Raw genomic sequence first — 21,350 nt, 5'->3', positions numbered from 1 at the left:
GATTTTTGTTGGAGGAAGCTGGTATACACCAGGATTTTTCACCAGTGATCAGTAGCCTCCATAAAAGTGGAGTAACTATTTTGGGAGAAAGTAGAGCTATTTAGGTTTATGTGCATGGCTACTCTAGGAAACCATATGCTTCCTAGTTGAAGTTATTCTAATGGATACTAATCATATTTGGTCTGTTTCTCCTTCACAATAAAAGAAGGATATTCAATGAGGTATAATTAGGACTAATTATTTTTGCAGACTGGCAGAGGCTCAGACTGTTAATGACTTCCACTTTCCATCATTTGTCCACCTACTTGCACCTGAATCTAATTTGAGCTAGCTTACAAGACCTTTAGGGTGCACTTGAGCACTGTTAAAATACTGGTAATAATGTAAAAGGAAGCCAAGTTCATGCATGGGTCTCAGTAAGAAATATCCCTGTATTATATATGCCATCAGAGTGGCATGGTGTTGCCACGCTACTCCTTACCATTTTCCTTTTTAACATGATTTTCAGTACACAATGAGCAAGTATGGCAGCAAAACTATCACTATCACCTGTAAGCAAACTGGTAAATTAATAGTTGGCTGCAACTGGAAAATACCATTTTAGGGAGATTTGTAGTTTCATCACCGTTATGCTTATTGAAAGCTGTATCAATCAAATAACTACCTGTCCAGTGAAAGAACTTGGAATGAAAGGACTGAGCAAGTAATTGTTAGCGAATATGCAAAGTAATAAATGCACAGATCAGGTTAGGCAGAATAGAAGTACGTAACTTCGGAAAAGTAGGGTTACATCATCAAGGCAACAGGAGGTAACACAGAGGGCAAGGACCAGACACAGCTTGTGTCGTAGGGGGGACGAGGAGCCCCAAGCCCGAAAGCTCCAGGAAAGGGTTTTGTGTGTGTATTCACCCACATCAACAGCGTGGTGGCTCACACATGCAGCATTTCCCGAAAAATGCCTGCATTTCTTAATTACAGTGTCTGATAAACGTCATTTCTCCATTTTAATGACAAACCGCGCCAGTTCGGGAGGAACACCCGGTTGATGCGCGCTCGCTCTGGGCAGCAGCATCATAAACCCGCCGGCCACACCGGTGCCTTACGCACGGTTATCCCGCACGGTTATCCCGCACGCTCCAGCTGACCCAGCTTCTCCCGCCCTTGCAGGCCGCCGCCAAGAAGCGCCGAGCCCCTCCCTGTGCCGCGCCCTGCGGCGGAGCGGCCGCACCAAACCCACCCCACCCGACCCCGCGGAGGGTCCCTCGATGAGGGGGGCGGGCCACGGCAGCGCGCAGCCAGTCAGCGGCAGGCCTGGGGGAGAGAGGCGGCGGCTGCAGCCAATGGCTGCCCGGCATCTGCGCGGCGCGGCCCCGCCGGCGGAGGAGCGATGGGGATTCCGCCCGCCTGGCGCGCCGGGGCGGGGCGGGGGAAGCGGCGGACACGGACCACCAATAGGCGTGCGGAGAAGAATGATAGGCAGGCGGCTCGCCCAATGGGAGGACGGTAGCCGTTAAAGGACCGGCGGCCCGGAGGGGAGTGCTGGGCGCAGGTGAGTCGCGCGCGCGGCCCCCGGGGACCGGGTGGGGCGGGCAGCGAGACCGGCCCGGGGATGGGGCGGGCGCTCCCCCCGCGGCGTGTGGGCAGCCCCCGGTACCCTTGCGGGGGTAGAGCGGTTGGGCTCCGCCGCCCTCGGCCCTTGGGGGTGATGAGGCGATTGCCCACCGTCTTTTCTCCCCACGGGCAAGGTCCCGTTCCTCCTTTTCCCGGGAGAGTCGCAGAGTCCCGCCGGCCGGAGAGGCCCTGGCTTTCGGTAGGGCCCATGGGCCCATCCGCTCCCCGGGACTCGGGGGCTGTGCTGGCCGGGGCAGCCGGCCGTGCCCTCGCCTCCCTTTGTTGCCGCCTTGCTTTCCTGCAGCGCTCTGGGTGGGACCGAGCTGGCCCCGGACCCGCGGCTGTGCCCGCCCTCACGCCTCCGAAGCGCGCTTCCCGCGCAGGGATGAGGTTTTCTCTTCCCTTCGTGGCCGTGGCTGGTTCAGGGGAAGGGGAACTTAGGCCTGAGAAGTCTGTGCCTTCAATAGCCTGAATCCCCAACTGCTTCCCATCTTCCGTGCTTTCTCCCTGCTTCGCTGAATTATCCTTTTAGGTGTTGGTTCCCTTCTGTGCCTGCTTTTTCGTTTGAGTAAACCGCGGGTTTCTTGCACGGCTGCGTTGGGTGATGTGTTGTGCAGCACCCAGATTCTCTTATACTAAAGCCTTTGTAGAAAAGCGTAAGTTGCTCCAAGCCAATGTAGCCATCTGTTAGGAATCACACGCAAAGTTTTCTAGAAAGCCTTAGGCAAAGCTACTCAGACTCTCTGATTTTCTTTTAAAAAAACTTAAGAGACAACAGGTCCTCGTAATTTGAATGTTTTTTTAATTCAAGCATAAGCCCTGCAAGCTTATTTTAAAAAATCATCAAGACTTCATCTTTTTTAAAAAGTCTTTTTTGTAAAGGATTATTCGAGTGTGATGCTAGCAACAGTCCTCCAGTCCTGGTGAATGTATGGATCTTTTTGTTTGCTTCATTGCTTGTTTGGTGGATTTGTTAATTTTTCTATTTTTATTGGTCCAACACGTGGTCAGACAATAAGGTATGAACAAAGGAGACAGAAAAGACAGAGGCAGAATGAAGATGCTTCCGTCTTTAACTGTGCCTAAGGTATTCAGTGTATGTATATTCTATCTGTTTATGGAGTTTCCAGCTTTGTTTTACAGTACTTGTTTCTTTTCAACCCGAACAGTTTGTGTTTCTTTGGTACAGTGATGAGAGCCTTCTTGATCACAGGTTGCTTTTGGCCTGACAGGCCCAGACTCAAAGCTCTATGTAGCCATCTTTTCTGGAAGACCCTTGAAGTCTTTATGATATCATCAGAGTTGGGGTTTTTTTTTTAGCCAGCACTTCACATTTCTACCCAAACTGTTAAGGTACGCATTTTGCATTGCGGTTCACCCTCAGCTTCTTGTGCACCTCCTCACTGGCTGAGCATGAGAAACTGAAAAGTCCTGGGATTAAAATGAGCACTGCTTAACCAGAACCAACACATTGGTGTGTTGCCAACATTATTGTCACACTAATCCAAAACACAGTGTTGTCCCAGCTACTAGTACGTGCTTTAACGCTATCCCAGCTGCTGAGATTTAGGATGTTATTTTTTTATTCCTGTGGCTATCTAGAATGTGTACAAATCCTAGCTTATTTACATTCCTGTCTCTTAGGTACCTTGAGTATGTAACAGCTCATTTTTCCTCATTGAAGAGTAATATCCTGGAGACCATCTGGCAATGGCAAAGAACTGAATATCCCAAATCTCAGCTTTTATTAGATAATAATGTTTTTTAGTTAATATATCAGAAAGGTACACAGAGCTATCTCTGGGAGTAAATATACTGTTAAGACAATTCACTAACCCCATTTATAATAATTAGGAAGGAATTGTCCTTAACCAGGCAGTGTGCTTTCAAAAAGGAAAGAGTTAAAGAGGCAGGATGTCCTTACCAACTGGAAGTTAGTAGTCATGAGTTCTAAAATATATAGGTCTTGCTGATGTTTCACTGGGAAATCCAGGGGCTTGTATCAGATGTGTTCTAGAGAATGCCTCTAATGAATGACAGTTGTTTGAACTAGTAGTTGTTTTATGACACTCAACAGGATTGCTCCAGTTCTTTTATTTATGATTATGATAAGTTAGAAGAGCCTTGAAAATGTCCACCTTTCATATTAATTTACCTTTTTTTTTAATGGAAATGGTGTCTTCTTTAGAATGTGTCTCAGAAATTTCAGTCCCCTAAACGTTTCATGTTTTTGAGGTAATGATATAACAATTTCAGCTCTTTTGGAAGTAATTTAGGATTCAAACTGAAATGTGTGTGTCAAATTTCAGTCTTAAGGAAGTCCCAACTGGCAAAACTCTGAAGAGCTGAAGGAAAATAACTGTACTTTTGTAATGGAAATACAAAATCAACCTTAGCAGTTCATGAGGTGGATAATTAATGGTTTTATAATTCATAGGAGATTAGAGGAACTATCTGTGACTACTTTATATTCAAAGTTTAACAAAATGGTTTTCCTTTATCAAATAAACAGTTCCAAATACACATTCCTTAAATGATGACTTAGGAGTCAAATTGTTAAATGAAAATATATGGTGTATACCTTGGAGATTTATCTTGTTTGCTCTTTTTCTCTTAGGAAGCCTGACAAATAGAAAAATACTACAAAGTGAAGAGAAAATTTACTTCACAAGAACTGAGCTCTGCTTTCATTTGCTTTTAAATTTATTTATATTAGTAGCTGATTAGTGTCAGATCATCTCAGTGATCTGGTGTGGTGAAATTATTAGGTTAAGCCTGGAAAAAATGAAACAGTTAAAAAGAAAAAGAAAAAGCAATTTTAGTGTTCAGGAAACTCAAACTCTCCTTAAGGAAATCAGAAAAAGGAGAGAAGTACTCTTTTCGAAGCAACTTAATACAACAATTAATGAGATGAAACGGAAAGCTTGGGAGGAAATAGCAGAGTGTGTCAATGCTGTAGGTGAAGGAGAGCAAAGAACAGGGACAGAAGTGAAAAGGCGATACCTTGACTGGAGAGCACTCATGAAGAGAAAACGTCTGAATGCAAACATCAAAGTGGTAGGTGCTGGGTTTCACCTTCCTTCATCCAATTTAGATGACTCTCTCAATGAAGACATGGATGAGAAAATGGGATTTGCAATTGAATCTAGTTTTGAATGGCAGAATATCACTGACTTCAGAGAAGCCGGTGGATCTTTAACAGAAATCAAAGTAGAAGAGGAAGAGGAGGATCCGCAGAATTTCGAAGTGAGTGACTGACATGCATGAGCTACGTGCAATATGGTCTTTGCTTCATTTCAGCATAAGGCTTTTTACTGTGTTTCTTCATAGCATCTGTTTCTTCTTTTTTGTGAATGTGTGAATTAAACTGTAGAAGTAAATATTATTCAGAGACATGGTATTCAAATCTAGCAACTTGCAGTTGTATGTAAGGTCTTGGATGTTGATTATTGATTTGATATCCCTAAACTTTGAGTATGTCTTTGCATATGTATTTTCCATTTGAATGTGTCACACATAAGAATTAGTTGAGTCAATGCAATGAAAATACACTGTTGAAGGAAACTGGTCAGTTTAATATTCAGGCTGCCTCGATGGATGAATGGAGAAGGGCTCATCTTTAACAAATGAAAGTATATGTTACCTGCAGGTACAGAGAGAAATGAAATACAGAAAGAACTATGATACTGTTTCCATTTCTTAAAATGAACCTACAGGAGATGAAAACATTGCTTGAATTAGTCAGTCAGTCATTCCTATTCCTCTCTGTCAGAATTTTAGTGAGTTTGACAAGCAGTAGTGGATTCTGTAGACAGGTTGATACTCCTAGTAGTACAGTGACTGTCCTGGGAAAGGCAACCAGCTGGAGTGCAGTGAAATGTTGGAATACTTTTGCTGTTCCTCTTCAAATACATAGGTCCCTTTTCAAAAAGGGGTACCCAAACAATTTTGCTTGGGGTATTTTTATTGCTTTGGGTTTTTGCGGGAGAGGTTTTTTGTTGGGTTTTTTTTTGAGTGGGAGGAGTGGGGAAGCAACTCCTGTCTTAACTCTGTTGATACGTGTGCTGGGAAAAAATCTGTAAGCTGTTAAATGGTAGTGAGAACTACTGTCAGACAGTGCTGAGGAACAGTGTATGTTTTCTCTAATGCTAGAGGACTGGCAGTGTTTCTCCTAGTTCAAAGGTTTTTCTGAGCACTCACCTTCCTCAGTTTGCCTTTCTCTTGCAGCATACATACTGGGAGACCATTTATCTCTTGTGTACTATGGATTTGTAGCACATAAGGGCTATGATTCTACACAAAATGTTACAGTCTGCTGAGAGCAGTGGTCCTAACCACCTCATCATCTGCGTCACAAATAGCTTTACAGCAAATGTGATAATACAAAATGGTTAAACAAGTCCTGCTTATTGATCCACTTAATAGAGTTGGAAGGGTTAGGAGCTTGTGAAAAATGTCAGTATTAAATGTTTTTTAGGAATGGAATACCCCAAGTTAGTGAAGGTTAGGTTAGCTTACATAACACATAGCCGATGGATCCATCTGCTCTGATAAATAATTAGTCACAACAAATGCCTAGTGGCTTACATAAATGTCACTCAGCTCTATGAAAGGTAGGAACAACATATGGTCTTCTAGATCCAATTTTCTATCAGTTGTTCTGAATGATCTGTAATAACAACTGTTCAGTATTTTCTGTATGTTCTTGCATGTTCGCTGACAAGATTTTCTGGTTTTCTTTACCAGATATTAACTTGCAGATAAAGCCTGTTTCTCTTCCTGTGTAATGATAGAAAAATCTTCTCACCTAGCATGGTTATTTCACAACATACAAGCTAAACACTTCTGAATAGTTCTAAAGATGAAAAAACGCAGTATGTTCTTTCCAGTCAAGTTGTGTGTAACAAATTTATTCTGACATAAAGACTGGAATGTAATTCTTGTCTGTCACATTCCTCTCTCCAGTTTCCTATTGAGGAAGAAGAAGAAATACTGTCATCAGTTCTGCCAGATTCGAAAAAGGAAAATGACCTACCAGACTTCCCCCACATTGAAGAGTTTGGAAATTTGAGCTCTGCTCAAGCTAGGCTAGCGTATGAAGATTCTCACTTGCTTATAAATCTGGAGAAGCAAAAGGTGGAGCTGGAGAAACAGCGACTGGACATCGAAGCCGAAAGGCTGCAAGTGGAGAAGGAGCGCCTGCAGATTGAGAAGGAGCGGTTGCGGCACGTTGACTTGGAGCGTGAGAGGCTTCAGATTGAGAAGGAGCGACTTCAGATTGAGTGGGAGAAACTCAGGCTAGAGACTCTGCATGCTGAAAAACCTGCCCTGGAAAATGACCTCCCCCAAACAGAAAAACCCATCATGCAGCCTCTGGATCTAGAAACTGAAAAGTTAAAACTTGAAAAGGAACGTTTGCAGTTAGAGAAAGAGAGGCTGCAGTTCCTCAAGTTTGAGTCAGAGAAGCTGCAGATTGAGAAGGAACGCTTGCAAGTGGAGAAGGAGCGCCTTCGAATTCAGAGAGAGGGTCACTTGCAGTGAACGTCTCAGCTAAGGTGTCAACATTAGTGTTTTGATGTTTCTAAATTAGAAGTAGTTTGTTTCTTAATACTGAAACTCTCCTAGAGGCTTAACATTCTTCTGTTCAGAGTTGAATGTTGATGTTGATCTGCAAAAAAAATGGTGCTCAATATGTCAGTGTGCCTACATAAATGAGCTTATGTGTGAAATTGCTTTTCAGTGTATCAGAACTTAAGTGTTATGTTCTCTTGTCTTCAGTATTGTGCTGTGTTAGTTCGGTGTCCTCCTCATAGAGGCCTTGAGAAGGATCAAGGCTGAACCTTGTATTTTCTTTGTCACTGTACTAACAGTAAGGAAGGATCAAGATAAATCAGCATTTGTTGTGAGGACATGGTGCTGACGATAGCCTGTATGATAAAGAAGTATAATTTAGGCAGAACATGGGAATACAGAGTCATTATGAGATTGATTCATTACATTTTATTTCCCCCTTTTTTTTCCTCTACCCCCACAATTGGGAAAAAGAGTTGAAGAGTTATCTAGAAGTTAAAGTACAAGTTAAATTTGTTGCAGTTGTGTTTACTGTTGTTCCATGGCTTGAACTGAATGGGAGTGCAGAAAATAGGTTTGTTTTTTCTGTTGTTTATTTTTTTTTTTTGCATGACGTATTCATATTAGGTGAAGTTGCACATCAGCCATACCTACTATAAAGCTGGACTTGGTTTCACCAGGTTGTTAAAAATGCTGTATGGAGTAGAGCACCTGGGTTAGTGTAGCACAGGGATTTACTGATTGATCAGGCATGCTGTCTAATGAGTCTGTGATGATCCCCTAAAGGAAATTGCTAGAGTTTCTTTGTTCCTTGAAAGGCAGTAGCTGGTGATGGGAGTCTCAGGAATGGAGACATGGAGACTGAGCACAGCCTAAGAAGAGCTGAGCTTGAACACTTACACACTCATTGGTGGTTCTGCCTGGCCAGCACCAAGGCCATGTCTGCAAGGCAGCCAGAAGATGCTTCTGTGGCTCTCTATGTAATATATTTTAATTAGATGAACAGAAATGGTCAGTGCTGAAGGCTGTAAGTATTTTTCATAAGCAATGTATTCATACAACAAAAAAAACAACCAAGGAAGCTTTCTACTATTTCATGTGTGTTTAAATCCCAACTGAGCCAGACTTCACCTTTCTCATCGTTCTGCAAGTAACTATCTTGTTAACTCCATTGGAAATTTAGGACTGTGAGAATACTAAGTCTAAATGTAGGTCGAGTGACTTAGGTAAATTCTTGTGCAAGTAAATATATTTATACCACTACAGGTTTACTTTTATTCTGCAAAGATTATTTTTTTATTACTGAAACAAGTGTGCTTCTACAGTGGAAATAAATTTGACTACTACACTCCAAATGGCTCTTGAGGCTTTCTTCACAGAGAAACAAGGCTATATCTGAAGAGAAACCTGGATACTGAACACTGCAGCACCCCAAAGTTGCTGAAGCCTGTATTCCTTGTGTAGTCAGTCAGAAAGATGGGGCACTTCAGAGTCTGACTTCAGTCAGCTGGGACTTACTTGAGAGAGGAAAAAGGAGGGAGACACCAACCAGATAGAAATGCCCTGGGGAAAATTTTGGAGTTTTTTCTTCCTGAATGTGGTGGGCTGACCTCAATAGGATGCCAGGTGCCCACCAAAATTGCTCTATCACTCCTCAGCTGGACAGGGGAAAGAAAATATAACTAAAGGCTCATGGGTGAAGATTAGAGCAGGGAGAAATCACTCAGCAATTACAGTCATGGGCGAAACTGGCTCCACTTGGGGAAATTAGTTTACTACCAATCAGTTAAGAGTAAAAGAGAGTGAAATAAAACCAAATCTTTAACCACCTTTCCCACAGCATTCCCTTCTTCCCAGCCTTAACTTCACTCCTGATTTTCTCTACCTCTCTCTGCAAGTGATACAGGAGGGAATGGGGACTGCCATCACTTCATCACACACTGTCTCTTCTCCTTCCTCAAGGGGAGGACTCCTTGCACTCTTCCCCTGCTCCTGCATGGGGCCTTTCCCACGGGAGACAGTCCTCCATGAATTTTTGTAATAGGAATCCTTCCCATAGACAGCAGTTCTTCATGAAGTGCTCCAGTGTGGCTCCCACAGGGTGCATTCCTTCTGGAACAGGCTGCTCCAATGTGGCTCCCCTGTTGGGTCTCAAGTCCTGCCAGAAAACCTGCTCCAGTGTGAGCGCCTCTGCACAGCTCCTGCAGGAGCCTGCTCCAGTGCAGGCTTCCCCCGGGGTCACAGCCTCCTTCAGATGCTTCCACATGCTCCAATGTGGGCTCCTCCACGGGCTGCAGGTGGATCTCTGCTCCCCCATGGGCTTGAGGGGCACAGGTGCATTGCCATGATCTGCACCATGGGCTGCAGGGGAGCTTCAGCTCTGGCACCTGGAGCACCTCCTGCCCCTCCTTCTGCACTGACCTTGGTGTCTGGGGCTTTTTTTCTTGGATGTTGTCATTCTGCTCCGGCTGCATTTGCTTCTGTGTGTTTTTCCCTTGTTAAATACATTATACCAGTGTTGCTAGCACCATCACTGATAGACTTGGCCTTGGCCAGGGGCGGGTCCATCTTGGAGCTCCCAGGGATTGGTTGTGTCCGACATAAGGGGCATCTTCTGGCAGCTTCTCTCGGAAACCACTCCTGTAGCCCCTCCTGCTACCAAGACATTACCTCACAAATCCAATACGCCAAAATAAAGGGACAAATGATATGTATCAAGCAAATTGATATTAAAAGTAACTTACTATAATTTGGAGAAAATACTTACCTTTTCCTTTTAAAACATGGAAGAGGCAAAATTCATGGAATTAGTCAGGACTGACTAGTGTGCAGAACATTGACTGAGATAGTGGGATAGCATGCATTTTATGATTGCTGTACCCTGAGGTGGCCAAGTTTCTAGATAACTACTCTGACTGCCAAACAGGGTCAGAGTAGGAACAAGGGGCAACATAGCCAGCTCTGCAAGAGGTAGTGACCAGAAGGACCAAACCAGGACAGAGAAAAATTTCCTACAATCTTATCTGGAAGACGTAGCTGGCCAGGAAGGAGCAGATGTGGACTCTGGCTCCTGTTTCAATGGGTGGTTGAGCTGCTGCTTGATACCAGCACCTCTGTCTTCATGTTTTACTCCATTTATCCGTTAGGATAATGATTTGTATTTTACATTGAACATCTTTGGAATTGTACCCCAAAAGCATTAAAGGTTTTAGGGAAAAATGAATAGATAAATCTGAACCATTTCTGAATTCTCAGTTGTTTCAGAAATTTGAACACTTCTTCAAATGTTAATAGAGCTGTATGTAAGCAATTATGTTTTCTAAAAACTATTCAGCCTCCTAGGGAAATGATGCCTCTTTTGGTTATAGAAAACGTCTTGGAAAATACTGAATGATGAAATTAAGTATTGTGATAAATCACTGAAAATACAGTTTCAACATAAAATTTAGAGAAAATTACAGAGTTTAATACATCAATTTTATAGCTTGCTTTTTTCATAATGAAAATGCAGTCATTTTGTGGTAATTTGAATTTAAATGTCATATATTTAAATACTAACCTGCACTCTCTTAAGCTTTAATTGCTTGATTTACCAACCTGGGATCCTGATAGTGAAGCCTAAGGGCAAGATTTTGACCTCCGTAAATGTCACCCATATTAGAACATACACACAAACTCGGTGTTCTACCACCATCAGTCATGGTGTAAAGGTAAATGCAGCCCCAAGAAACAACCCAGGATGAACAGCAGCCACAGTCCCAACAGGACACAGCTGACAAAGCACAGTAGGATTCAAAGACAACTTTCTCTCCTTGAGTCCGTGATCTTGTGTTATTTCTAGGACATTTTGAGCAACTTTCACTGTGCATAAAGAGATGCTGCAAACAATGTGTACGCAAGGTATAAAATATTAATTTATTAAGACAAACAAGAGATGGTTAGGATTTCGTAAGCATTTGTATCCTCATCACCTCAAGGTGTGTTTACTAGCCAGGGAATTGTCAGCCAGGAGAGGAAGACTTTCTAAAATCCCCCTTGCAAGTGGGAGCAGAAGCCCGTAGTTGATATTTCTTCACCTTTTCACAGAACTGTTCATGCAGTTGCCACAAAAGAGCATCAGTGATGAGTATCCTCTCAGGCTCATTTGCCCCCAAAAGCTCCCTGCAGGAAGGCACGGAGTGCTCCAAGAAGATGGAGTCAGACCTAGGGCTGATATTTTACAAACACAAAAATACCCTCAAAAATCCTACTCTCTGTCAGTCAGTAGCCTTGACAGAAGTGATAGGTGGGCGAAGAGGGAGGAGGAAAGACTAATTTTTCTCTGCTGTTGCTGAAATTAATTGGTGAATTTGAGTCAGATGGTGTCAGAAAATGTCACCACATGCAGTAGTATTTACCTTTTTTCTTTTTTCTTTTTCCTTTTTTCCCTTTTTTTTCTTGCATTTCTCTTTTTATTTTTCCTTTTTCCTTTTTCCTTTTTCCTTCTTCCGTTTCTTTTTTCTTTCTCTTTTTCATTTTCCTTTCTTTGTATCACTGTAAGTCTGAATACCTGCATCACTCAGGGACTGCTGAAGTTTCAAGCTAACATTAAGATGAAAGATAAATGGGCTGGATTACTCCTTAGGTTAATGGGTTTGTTTTGCATCAGGGACTCAGAATGTTTGTAGTTAGTATTAGGACTATGGAAAGATTTTAATCCAGGATTAAAAAAAAGAAAGAAAGAAAAGAAAGAAAAAAGAGAAGAGAAGAGAAGAGAAGAGAAGAGAAGAGGAAAAGAAAAGAAAGAAAGATTGTATTTTTTTTTGTTTCCAGATAATCAGCTTATTTGAAGATGCACGGCCCAAGCAAATAGGAGGAGGCAGGGATGAATTCTTTTAGTATGGACTTGGGGCAACTTGTAGTATTTCATCTTTTCGTCTTATTCTTTTTTTTAATTTTTTTTTTTTTTTTTGGCCAATTTGTACCAAACCCATGATTTTTCAAAGCACTAGCTGTGCCACTCATTCTTTTGGCTTGGTGTCGCCAGGTGATCTAGCTGGCAATCAGCCTTTTGCCACTCAGGCAGCATCAAATGGCAGTCAGGGAGGGAGCTCTGGGCAATGGGAGCTCTTGCCCACAACCCATTGGGTTTTCCTCTCTAGTCTCTTAAAGGAAAATCTCCTGATGCTAGGTCACACTTATGATGCCAAGGAATGCAAGAGTTCTCAACCATCACAAAACATACTAGAAAAAAAAAATAGGTCCACTGACACAAGACCAGAAGTAGCTCTTTTCAGACAATAATCCTTTTAAACTTGACCTGCTTTAGAGGACACTTCCATCCTTTCCTTTTACAGTTTATTAAGAATGCCATTGTTATTTTCTGTTCCAGTTTTATTGGTTTTAATTTCCCTGCTTCACTCTATCAGTAGTTTTAGTCTATACATTAGTAGACTGTGAATTACCTTGTCTTGTTACTTCCATATTTTCTAATTGCACCACTCCATCATTAGTCAACAGGTTCATAATGTGGAAGGCAAAGTTGCTATTTCATTTCATGCTATATAATACAATGCTTTTGGTTCAGTAATTACATTGTGCCAGACTTGTGATTAATCCTGAGATAGCTCACTTGTGATGGATAGCCCCATCACAGAGTGTATAAGAGTTAAAGGAAGAAGCAAATTTTTAATTTTGCTCCTCTGTCAATTTAGTGACTTGAATACTTCTCTTCAGACCAATATTTATCTCACTGTAGAGATTACAGAAATGAGAACTTAAAGGAGAGAATTGAAGTTTGAAAAGCATTTTATAAAGTTTTGGTTTGCAAACCGGGAAAGATAAAAATTAAATGTTCTTCCACAGAAAGCTATTGTGTGTTATTCTGTTAATGGATTGCCAATCTTTTATTCACCTGTTTAATGTACTGGAGAAAACCATTACCTGCTTCTTATAACTGTTCTAAGGGTTATGTGAAATGAGCTCATCATCTTACTGCTATTGCTCAGTGCTAGGTCTGTGAAAAAAAGATTTCCAAAGGTTTTCTTCTCTTTCATGGAAGTGTTTGTGAGTCAAACAATTTTTTGAAGTGCAGTCAACTTTCAGTCATAAGACACAGGGAGTGCCCTTTCCTAGCAAGGGAAGAATTGCAAGTATGGAGTGCAAGAGTGCACTTGGGTCACACGGATGGCCAGGACAGCCACACCAAGGGAGGAAGGGTAGAGAGGGCTGTAGCCTTTAGGGACAAATGACATCCTAGTGCCCTAAGGTTACGGCAGAGGAAAGCCTGATCCTAGTGGGGCATGTTTACACTTTTCTGAAAAGGACCTGCTAGGAGCCAATTTCATGGACAGAATTTCTGTCCAGACAGACTTGCTTTGGTTCGATAAAGCAAAATTTATGTTCTTGCATATCTTTACAGATATAAGGGCACAACCTATTCCTAGGTTTTGAACATAAAGTTTTCCTATTTATGTTATAAAATTCTCAGGTCTTCATTGCTCTTTGACTTTTGCTCAGGGCTGCACCTCAGATTTTCCATCTCACATCCTATCTGCCATCCTTCTTGTATACAAATTCTCCCTGCAAAGGAATACCGGCGAGATCCCACTAGTCAGAAATAACAAACTTAAAAATCCCTCAGAAACTGAAGGTACAGTACCCTAATGGGGGTTTTGTCATCTCACCAAAGCAAGGCAAGGTGGCTGTGTCTGCAAATTATGTCAAGGTCATTTTTTACCAAAACTTTGGGAAAGGTCTGAGGTTCAGAATTCAGTTAGAGGTTGTTCAATGGAAAGAGGGCAGCAGGAGGACTAGATGGGTGAAGCAGGTAGTACACACTCTGCTGTGACAGTGGATATTAAAACCACTGAGAGGAGTTAATTGTGACACTTAACAAGTAGAGAGACAAGGAGAGAGGGAAACGAGGCATCAGACCGCATTCTGGGTGGACAGAGGCTGCCTTCCACTGCCTCTTCCCCTTTCTCAAGAAGAAAAAACACAGCACTGATTTGGATTTTCCATTAGAGCAGCTCCTTCCAGCATCCCCTACATGGCAGATGAGTAAAACCAACATGCAAGGCAAGCTGTAATGATAAAAGAACAACACAAAAACACCAGATCTGGAACTGGATTACAGAGATGGAGTCGGTAAGTGAATTCCAGGGACATGGGTGAAAGCCAAGAACGATGGCAGCTACAGAATGGATAGCATCTCACCTCTCTTCTTGGCTCTCTAGGATCAATCTGCTTTTCTATTGATTCAAGTATTCAACTGACTTTGAAATGGAAACATCACTACTCTTTTATACATGTGCTACTAACACAAAAGTGTTTTAGTTGAAGGACTTCAGGTCGTTTCTGAGAACAGCAAACTGTTCCACCCAAGAGAATTTTTGAGTAATACTGTGATGACAGATCATTTGATCAGTCACTCCACTTCTGGTATGCATCTTTTTGCACTGTTGCATCAAAACAGCAATTAAGAAAGTAAAAACATGGCAGAAAAAGTGGGTAAATTGAATATGCAAAGGTGAAGAGATGAATTATTAATTTTACCATGCCTGGGTTCAGATATGCTGAACAACACTTTAGCACCTTGAGCACTTGCAGAACTGAGGTCTGCCTGGTGATTCCTCCTTAGGGAATATGCCTCAGGATTTCTGGAGAGGACCTGAGAACTCAGGAGATGCAGCCAAGATGGTGGGTGGTATCAGCACAGACCTCTGGGGAGTATTAGAGTCCTTAGGCCTGGGATCCCGGGGGTCAGTCTGTGCCAACTCTGAGCAGCTGGGGGAGGAGGAGAGGTTCAGCATCCTACTGAACCGTGGCTGTCCTCTTCCAATTGCCCCAAATCTTAAGGAATTGCACAAAATACAGAAAGGAGACAAAACATAGATAAGTGTTACTATTCTTTAGTATTGTGTTTGGTACACAAAAAAATCTCAGAGCTAATGACAGGAGACAAAAATGGACCAATCTAAGGAATACATAAAAAAAAAAAATCTGTTTTTGTTGTCTGATTGTGTGGGTGCTACTTTTCAAGACCTGCACAGGGTTTGGGCAAGAGTACAGTTGCTCTTAGATGTGTGCAGGTCTCCCTGCAGATACCTCCCAGAGCACTGGCACATGGTCTGCTCAAGGGCTGGTGGCTGGTGCACTAATGGCTTTCTAAATGACTCAGGGCAGTCTACAGCTAAAAGAACTAGCACTGATTGTCTTACAGGTTGGAGCTGGGGATATCTTTTGGCTCAGAAATATGAAGGGTAAAAGGTGGGCTAATCCAGAATGGTTTGCAGGGAAGCTCTTACTTCTAAAGGATAAGCTAAGGGTTATCACCAGCCTCTGAACTGTCTCACATTGAAGAAAAAGCATTTCTGTCAGATCAAATAGGCATTGTCAGATAAAGAACTGATTTATAGTTGACCTCATATAAAATATGTAGATAATCTAAATTTTTTTGCCCTAGATCATCTTGATAACAAAATATTGTCAGGAAGCAGTTCTTCCACAGGCAGGAGTGAACGCAAACACTTGCCCTACTTAATTTTTATCACAAAAGGACCCTTCCAGTGAATCGAAGTGCACGTGCCAGCTCCTCCTTCTTCCTGGAGCCCGCCAGCTTCCCTTCCTTCAGATTGTTTTTCCATCAGCAGTGTTTATAATAGTTGCAATGTTTCTGCAAGATGGAGACAGGGCTGTTTATTTAGGAGGCTGTAGTCAGAAGCTTGTCAGTTTAGCTGGACTGTTTGCCAGAAAAGAAAATTCAGTCTATTTAAAGATGCCAGCTTTTATTCAGGATGAGCAAATCCATTCAGAAAATAAATCCCTTGTGCTCTCTTCATACTCTCCCTTTTGATCCATGAGCATTGCTAAGTCTGAGTAGTTCATATGTTTATTCTTCTTGTAGAAAAGAGTTATTTCCTGTAGAACAAAAGTCTTTTGGGAAAGAAATCAAACTCTGTGAACTTCAGTTCGCAGCTTTTTATCCAAGAGTTCGGAAAGAGGTTAAGGGAAAAACAAAAACAGTTCAAGTGGAGCAGGCTTTGAAAACCTTCTCCTGAACCTGCTCTGGGAGGGAGCTGTCAAAGGGAGGGAGCAACCTCCATACTTGATCTGCCAGCTTCCCTTGGGGTCAGCAGAATGATCTGCATGGCACAGATGGTGTCAGGGCCATGGTCCTTCTCTTGACGAGCACTGTGCTGGCATCCTCACCATTGCCTGCACCAAGGGAAGCACAGAAAACTCAGCAGTGTCTCTACTGCTCTTCAGTTGATGGAGACCTGAACAGGAATGTGTACGTGTGTGTGTGTGCATATAAACCAAAGGAGGTTTAGGAGAATACAGGTTCTGATGGAGATGGACCCCATGGACCAGAAGTGCACACTACAAATCTGACACACGTGACATTTTTGGTTGGGTGGTATTCATGAGTGGGAGGTGTGATGGTGCATCTCTCCTTTCCTCCCAGGCCATACTATGATCTGGGAAATGCTCGAGAGGCTTCGGCCTATGATGAACAGTACCTGGACTGAGCTCCTCTTGACCTTATCAGAAACACTATCTGTTCCCAGGAACTTGTGCTGCCTAACAGCCTCCTGCCCTTTTTTTTTTTTTAATGGACAGCCGTGGAAACTTTTTTTGCCTGAATAAGAACCCAAGCGGAATGACATTTTCGTTCTCAAACTTCAAAGAAAGTGTGCCAACCTGAAGTGCTGCCGGGATGAAACTTCATTAAGACTAGAGCCTACTCTCTTGTGGCCCTATAAACAGCAGTCCAAAATGACACCCTTTGAGCTCTCCTGGACTACAGGGTCTGTGTGCATGCAAGTGTTTATATGCTATAGCCAATGTGAGAGAAATGCTGCTCTCCTGGATTCCTAAGTACTATGGATTTGTAAGTAAATTAGGCCTGTAAGTAAGTCACTGTTGTGTTATTGTAAATCCCATATGAATCCTTTACTCTCTTCCTGTCCCCCCCACTTCCACAAAGCTAGTCCGCCCCTTTGTGACTGCCTCCACAAAGCTAGTTTTGTGTTTATTTCAGTTTGTTTTGGTTTGGATTGATTGACCCTGGATTTCTGTTTGCTGTTTTTCCTCACTGTGCTTTAACCATCTAGTAAGTAGCAGGGTGAACCTTGCCAGTGAACTTTGTCGTGCTGTCGCTTTTATATTAAACTTGTTTTTACTGATACCTTTGCTGGTGATTCTTTAAGCAATTCACAACACTCCTTCAGGAAGGGAGGGAAGGAGGTTGTTGTTTTCCTTAATTATTCTTGTGCAGCACGGCACAAACATTTCGGGTCCTGTGTCAGGTTTTCCATCTGCTTCACAGCCTCCCCATCATTGCTGTGCTTCTATAATTGGAGCAAGCAAAGAAGAAAAGGGTGGAGAGCCAGGACAGTTGGAGAATTCAGAGATACTCTCAGGAAGAGACCAAATTAACACTAGTAACTCCTAAGGAATGTTAAACCACTTTCCCTATCAAGTGGCCAAGAGGATGTCATCAGCAGAGATTCAAAGTCTACTAAGGAAAAAAAGGTGCCTCTGTGAGAATGAAAAAGAGAAAGGAAGAGGTAAGGTCCTTTGTATACTGGTTATTCAAACTGGTTGTATGATACTGAGATAAATGGATTTTAGTCCGAAATCATTCCTCCAAAAATAATGGTGAACTTCTGTGGTGAGACTTTCAGAAAATTAGTGTTGCATCCAAGGAAAAGGAAATCATAAAACTGGAAGGGCAGATAGGAGCTGCTCGGGTTAGTTGCATAGCACATTTTCCTGATAGAGTATTTCTTGCCAAAGGCCTGGGCTACAGAGCTCTGCTGGGATGAGTGTCTGAGAAGAGTGAGCAGGTCCAGAGTTGTGACAGATACAGTGTCCTGGTTTGAGACAAATAAAGAGGAAACACTCTGGAAGGAATGTCCCCTACAAAGAAGGCAAGTTTCAGCCATCCCTCCCCCACAGGTTCGGGAAGAAATTCCTTAGAGGAAAGTGAAAAAACCCTATTTATTAACACGGAAAGTGCATGCAGGCACAGAAAAAGAACAGTGTTAGCTAATAAAACCTCTCACTGTGGAGAAGAAACCTGGGTAGATTCAAAGTCCTTTGTGGGTGTGGCTCTCTCCTCTCTGGAGCTGGGGTTCAGCATGGGCCCCTCTGGGCCATGGTGTAAGGCCTCCCGGTGGTGTTCTGGTGTTGCTGAACAGTCCAGAAGAGTTCTTGCTTCAGCTAGCAGGCCAGTGGAAAAAAAAAAAAGCAAAGAATTTTAACTCTCCATCTCTCTCTCCTGAGAAAAGGAACTGAGAGCTGGGAAAAGCAGGAAAAGTTCTTTTCTCCACTCTGCCGCAGCGGTGAGAGAACGCAGGGGAGTGTGTGTGTCCTTGAGCACAACCTGCTCTGAAAAATTTGCCTGGCTTCTCTCCCCCCTCTCCTGAGAAACAGCTTAAAGACACAGGAAGGCACAGGATTCATGTCTGGCATAGGGCAGATGATAGGGAATACGGTAGCATGCAGTCACCCCAGGACATACAGTTTATGTGGCACAATGGCATTGTTTAGAGTTAATTTTAATTTGATAGCTAAAAATGAATACCAGAAAATAAAGAAACAGGGAGCTTTGAGACTATATTTTCAGGTGAGCCAATATCTTCCCATAAAGCTGCTTTTCTGACAGTGTCTTTGTATTTCCATAATGTAAATTCCACACTGATCTTATTAATCTTCCATTTTTATTTGAGATATTTTTTCTAGACTTATTTCTGCTCCTTTGTTGTATTCAACCTGGAATTCGAGGTCAAACTGAAATTTTAGATTAGTTTTTAAACCAGTGTAGTGAGATAGGGAGTAAAACTGAAGTGTTCTGTTTAGATTTCCCAAACCTTGGGTAAAAGGGCTACCTGGAAAAATTTTGCCCAATATACAGATTTTTTTTTACACCAGGAAAGGAAGGGAAATAATAGGGACTGAGCAAAGTAGGAACTTGTTTTAAACAAGTACTAAAGGAAATTCTAGCAAGGTATTAGTGAGAACTAAACCCAAATGCCTCCAAAGTTTTTAAGTTTAGCATTTTTGGCTTGTTCCTTATTGAAATTTGACCTCCAATGTAACTACTATCAACCTCTGCAGCCCTGAGTGATGCTGTTTCATAGATGATGAGACTCTTCAGGGACAATCAGGTTTGCAAGAGCTAAGCATGTTTGTGTCAGCAGCAGAAAGAGTGGCTCAAATCAGTTCTCAGGCATTCACCTTCAGTAGTTTCCCATACATCAGCACCCAAGTTTGACAACATCACCAAGCTGACCCAAGAGGGTTACAAATGGACAGGCAACTTTGTCACGAAAATACCAGGCAGTTCATCTCCAGAAGCAAAACACAGAGAGGGATAACTGAGGTCTGTTTTTTCTGTAAATGAAGGCTGATGTCAAGATTTACTGGTGTGGTCTGGGGGCAGCCAGCACTGTTAGTGCCTGTGCAGTATTTTTCCCAGTGCTTTACAAGAAATTTCAGTTTCAAATGGAGTCTGTTTGGTAAGTTTTATCAGTTCTTATGTATTTGGCAAAAAAACCCCAGCCCACCAACCGTGCTACTAATATATACAAAATACAGCAGCCAAAAAACTTTTTGTCCTTTATTTTGCGTATGTGTGGGTATATAGGAAATCATCCAAAAGAAATCAAAATAAGAAATGCATCACCAATTATCAAATATACATAAATTAATCTTTTCTGCCTGAAATACCAGTTCAGGGGACATATTCACCTACTCATCACATTTCCCACTGAAACAAGGTTGTCGGCCCGCAAAGAGTAGGCAGGGAAAAAGCCACCACATGTTCACTGCAGCATGTGATAATAACTCACTGCCGAGCGTGGTCGGGCTCTCATCCCACCTTGTCCTCCCTCCAGCAGTCTGTGACTGCCCTGGGATTTGGCCAGTTGCTCCAGGATCAGCTCTGGGTGGGGGGGGGGTAAACCTGTCCTAGGGTCCTGGGTGGGAGCTTGGCTTCATTCTCCTCTTCTCTGATCGGCCATCCAAGGCTGGTGGCTGTGGTTGGGTCTGGGGGGTGCCCTCACTGACTGCTTTTGTGGGGAAAGGTGGCAGCAGGTAGGAGCATCTCTTCACTTGGGTCACTGCTGGGGCTGCAAACCTGCCACGTCCCTGAAGAGAGGTCAGGCAGATCTACAGCTAAAACCAGGCAAGGCAGAGCTTTCTGTCTTCAACTGCACACTTCTGAATGGGTCTCACAGGGCTGCAGAGAGGTTTCTCTTCCTCCTGCCTAAGTGGTCTCAGATTGACAAAGCTTTTAGGAGTATGAAATACGGCTGACTAAAGCATTGTGCTGACACAGCCCAAGGGTGCATGTATCAAGAGCCACTCCAGGTTGAAGAAAACTGCTGTACAATCAGCTACTTAAATAATAGATCAGTTTAATTTATCTGAGAGAACGTCATGACAACATAGCTTGATTAAGGTCTAGAAATATCTACATGAGAGGTTTCAGAGGGTAGAGTATTCTAGCAGATAAAGGCAAAACAATGCAATCAAATTCCTGGGTGTGGAAAAAAGCTGTGTTTAACCCTAGAAAATGTAGGGTTTAAGTGAGTCCTGAGTGGCATTTAGAAGCACCAGCACAGGAGGTGCTGTGGGTTGTGACAAATGTGACCTCTGATGAGCTGCTTGTAATTTTCCCTTCTCAACTGTAAACCTGTGAGTCTCTGAAAAGAGCAAGGGATTGTCCAAATTGTCCGTGCCAATAAATGATCAAGGTCTGAGTGCCTCAAGAAAATAAGCACCCCAGGTGGTAGGTGGGTATTGTGAGATGGAGTCAGCATGCACCACACAAAAATTAGCTTGTGAAACCAAGTGACCAGCCCACACCCCAATGTTTTTTCTGTTATCTTTATATGGTATAAATTATATTGTATGCTGGCAGATGCTCCTTATCTCCTTGCAATCCTGCCATTATGATATCTTTTTCCAAAATAAACACCAGAAAACAGCAACCCCTTGGGCTTTATAGCTTAGTGGTGGACTTGAAAGTGTTAGGTTCACAGCTGGACTCAGTGATCTTGAAGGTCTTTTCCAACCCAAATGATTCTACGATTCATTTGCAAGTTTGCATTTACTCTGCTACCAATGTTTGCTCCCTCTAGCAATAATAACCACCTCAGCACTGCATCTATCACACA

At 42.7% G+C, this 21,350-nt stretch overlaps 1 protein-coding gene across 4 annotated transcripts; it reads left to right on the top strand.

Annotated features, from left to right (window-relative positions):
* Nucleotides 1–1,472: 1,472 nt before the first annotated feature.
* MSANTD4 (Myb/SANT DNA binding domain containing 4 with coiled-coils) lies at nt 1,473–8,537 on the top strand. Of its 4 annotated transcripts, none has more exons than XM_032099295.1 (3): nt 1,473–1,549; nt 4,229–4,857; nt 6,577–8,537. In XM_032099295.1, exons 2-3 carry the CDS (start codon nt 4,396–4,398, stop codon nt 7,150–7,152), a joined length of 1,038 nt encoding a protein of 345 aa, XP_031955186.1. In that variant the 5' UTR covers nt 1,473–1,549; nt 4,229–4,395; the 3' UTR covers nt 7,153–8,537. The 4 variants fall into 4 exon arrangements, with proteins under 4 accessions (XP_031955186.1, XP_031955185.1, XP_031955184.1 ...); XM_032099294.1 differs by lacking the exon at nt 1,473–1,549 and adding an exon at nt 1,564–2,698; XM_032099293.1 differs by lacking the exon at nt 1,473–1,549 and adding an exon at nt 1,564–2,964.
* Nucleotides 8,538–21,350: the final 12,813 nt, after the last annotated feature.

The sequence above is a fragment of the Corvus moneduloides genome, chromosome 2, assembly GCF_009650955.1.
Source record: "Corvus moneduloides isolate bCorMon1 chromosome 2, bCorMon1.pri, whole genome shotgun sequence".
NCBI classification, from domain to species: domain Eukaryota; kingdom Metazoa; phylum Chordata; class Aves; order Passeriformes; family Corvidae; genus Corvus; species Corvus moneduloides.
Note: the sequence above shows the minus strand (reverse complement) of the source record. Positions and strands in the feature narration are given on the sequence as shown.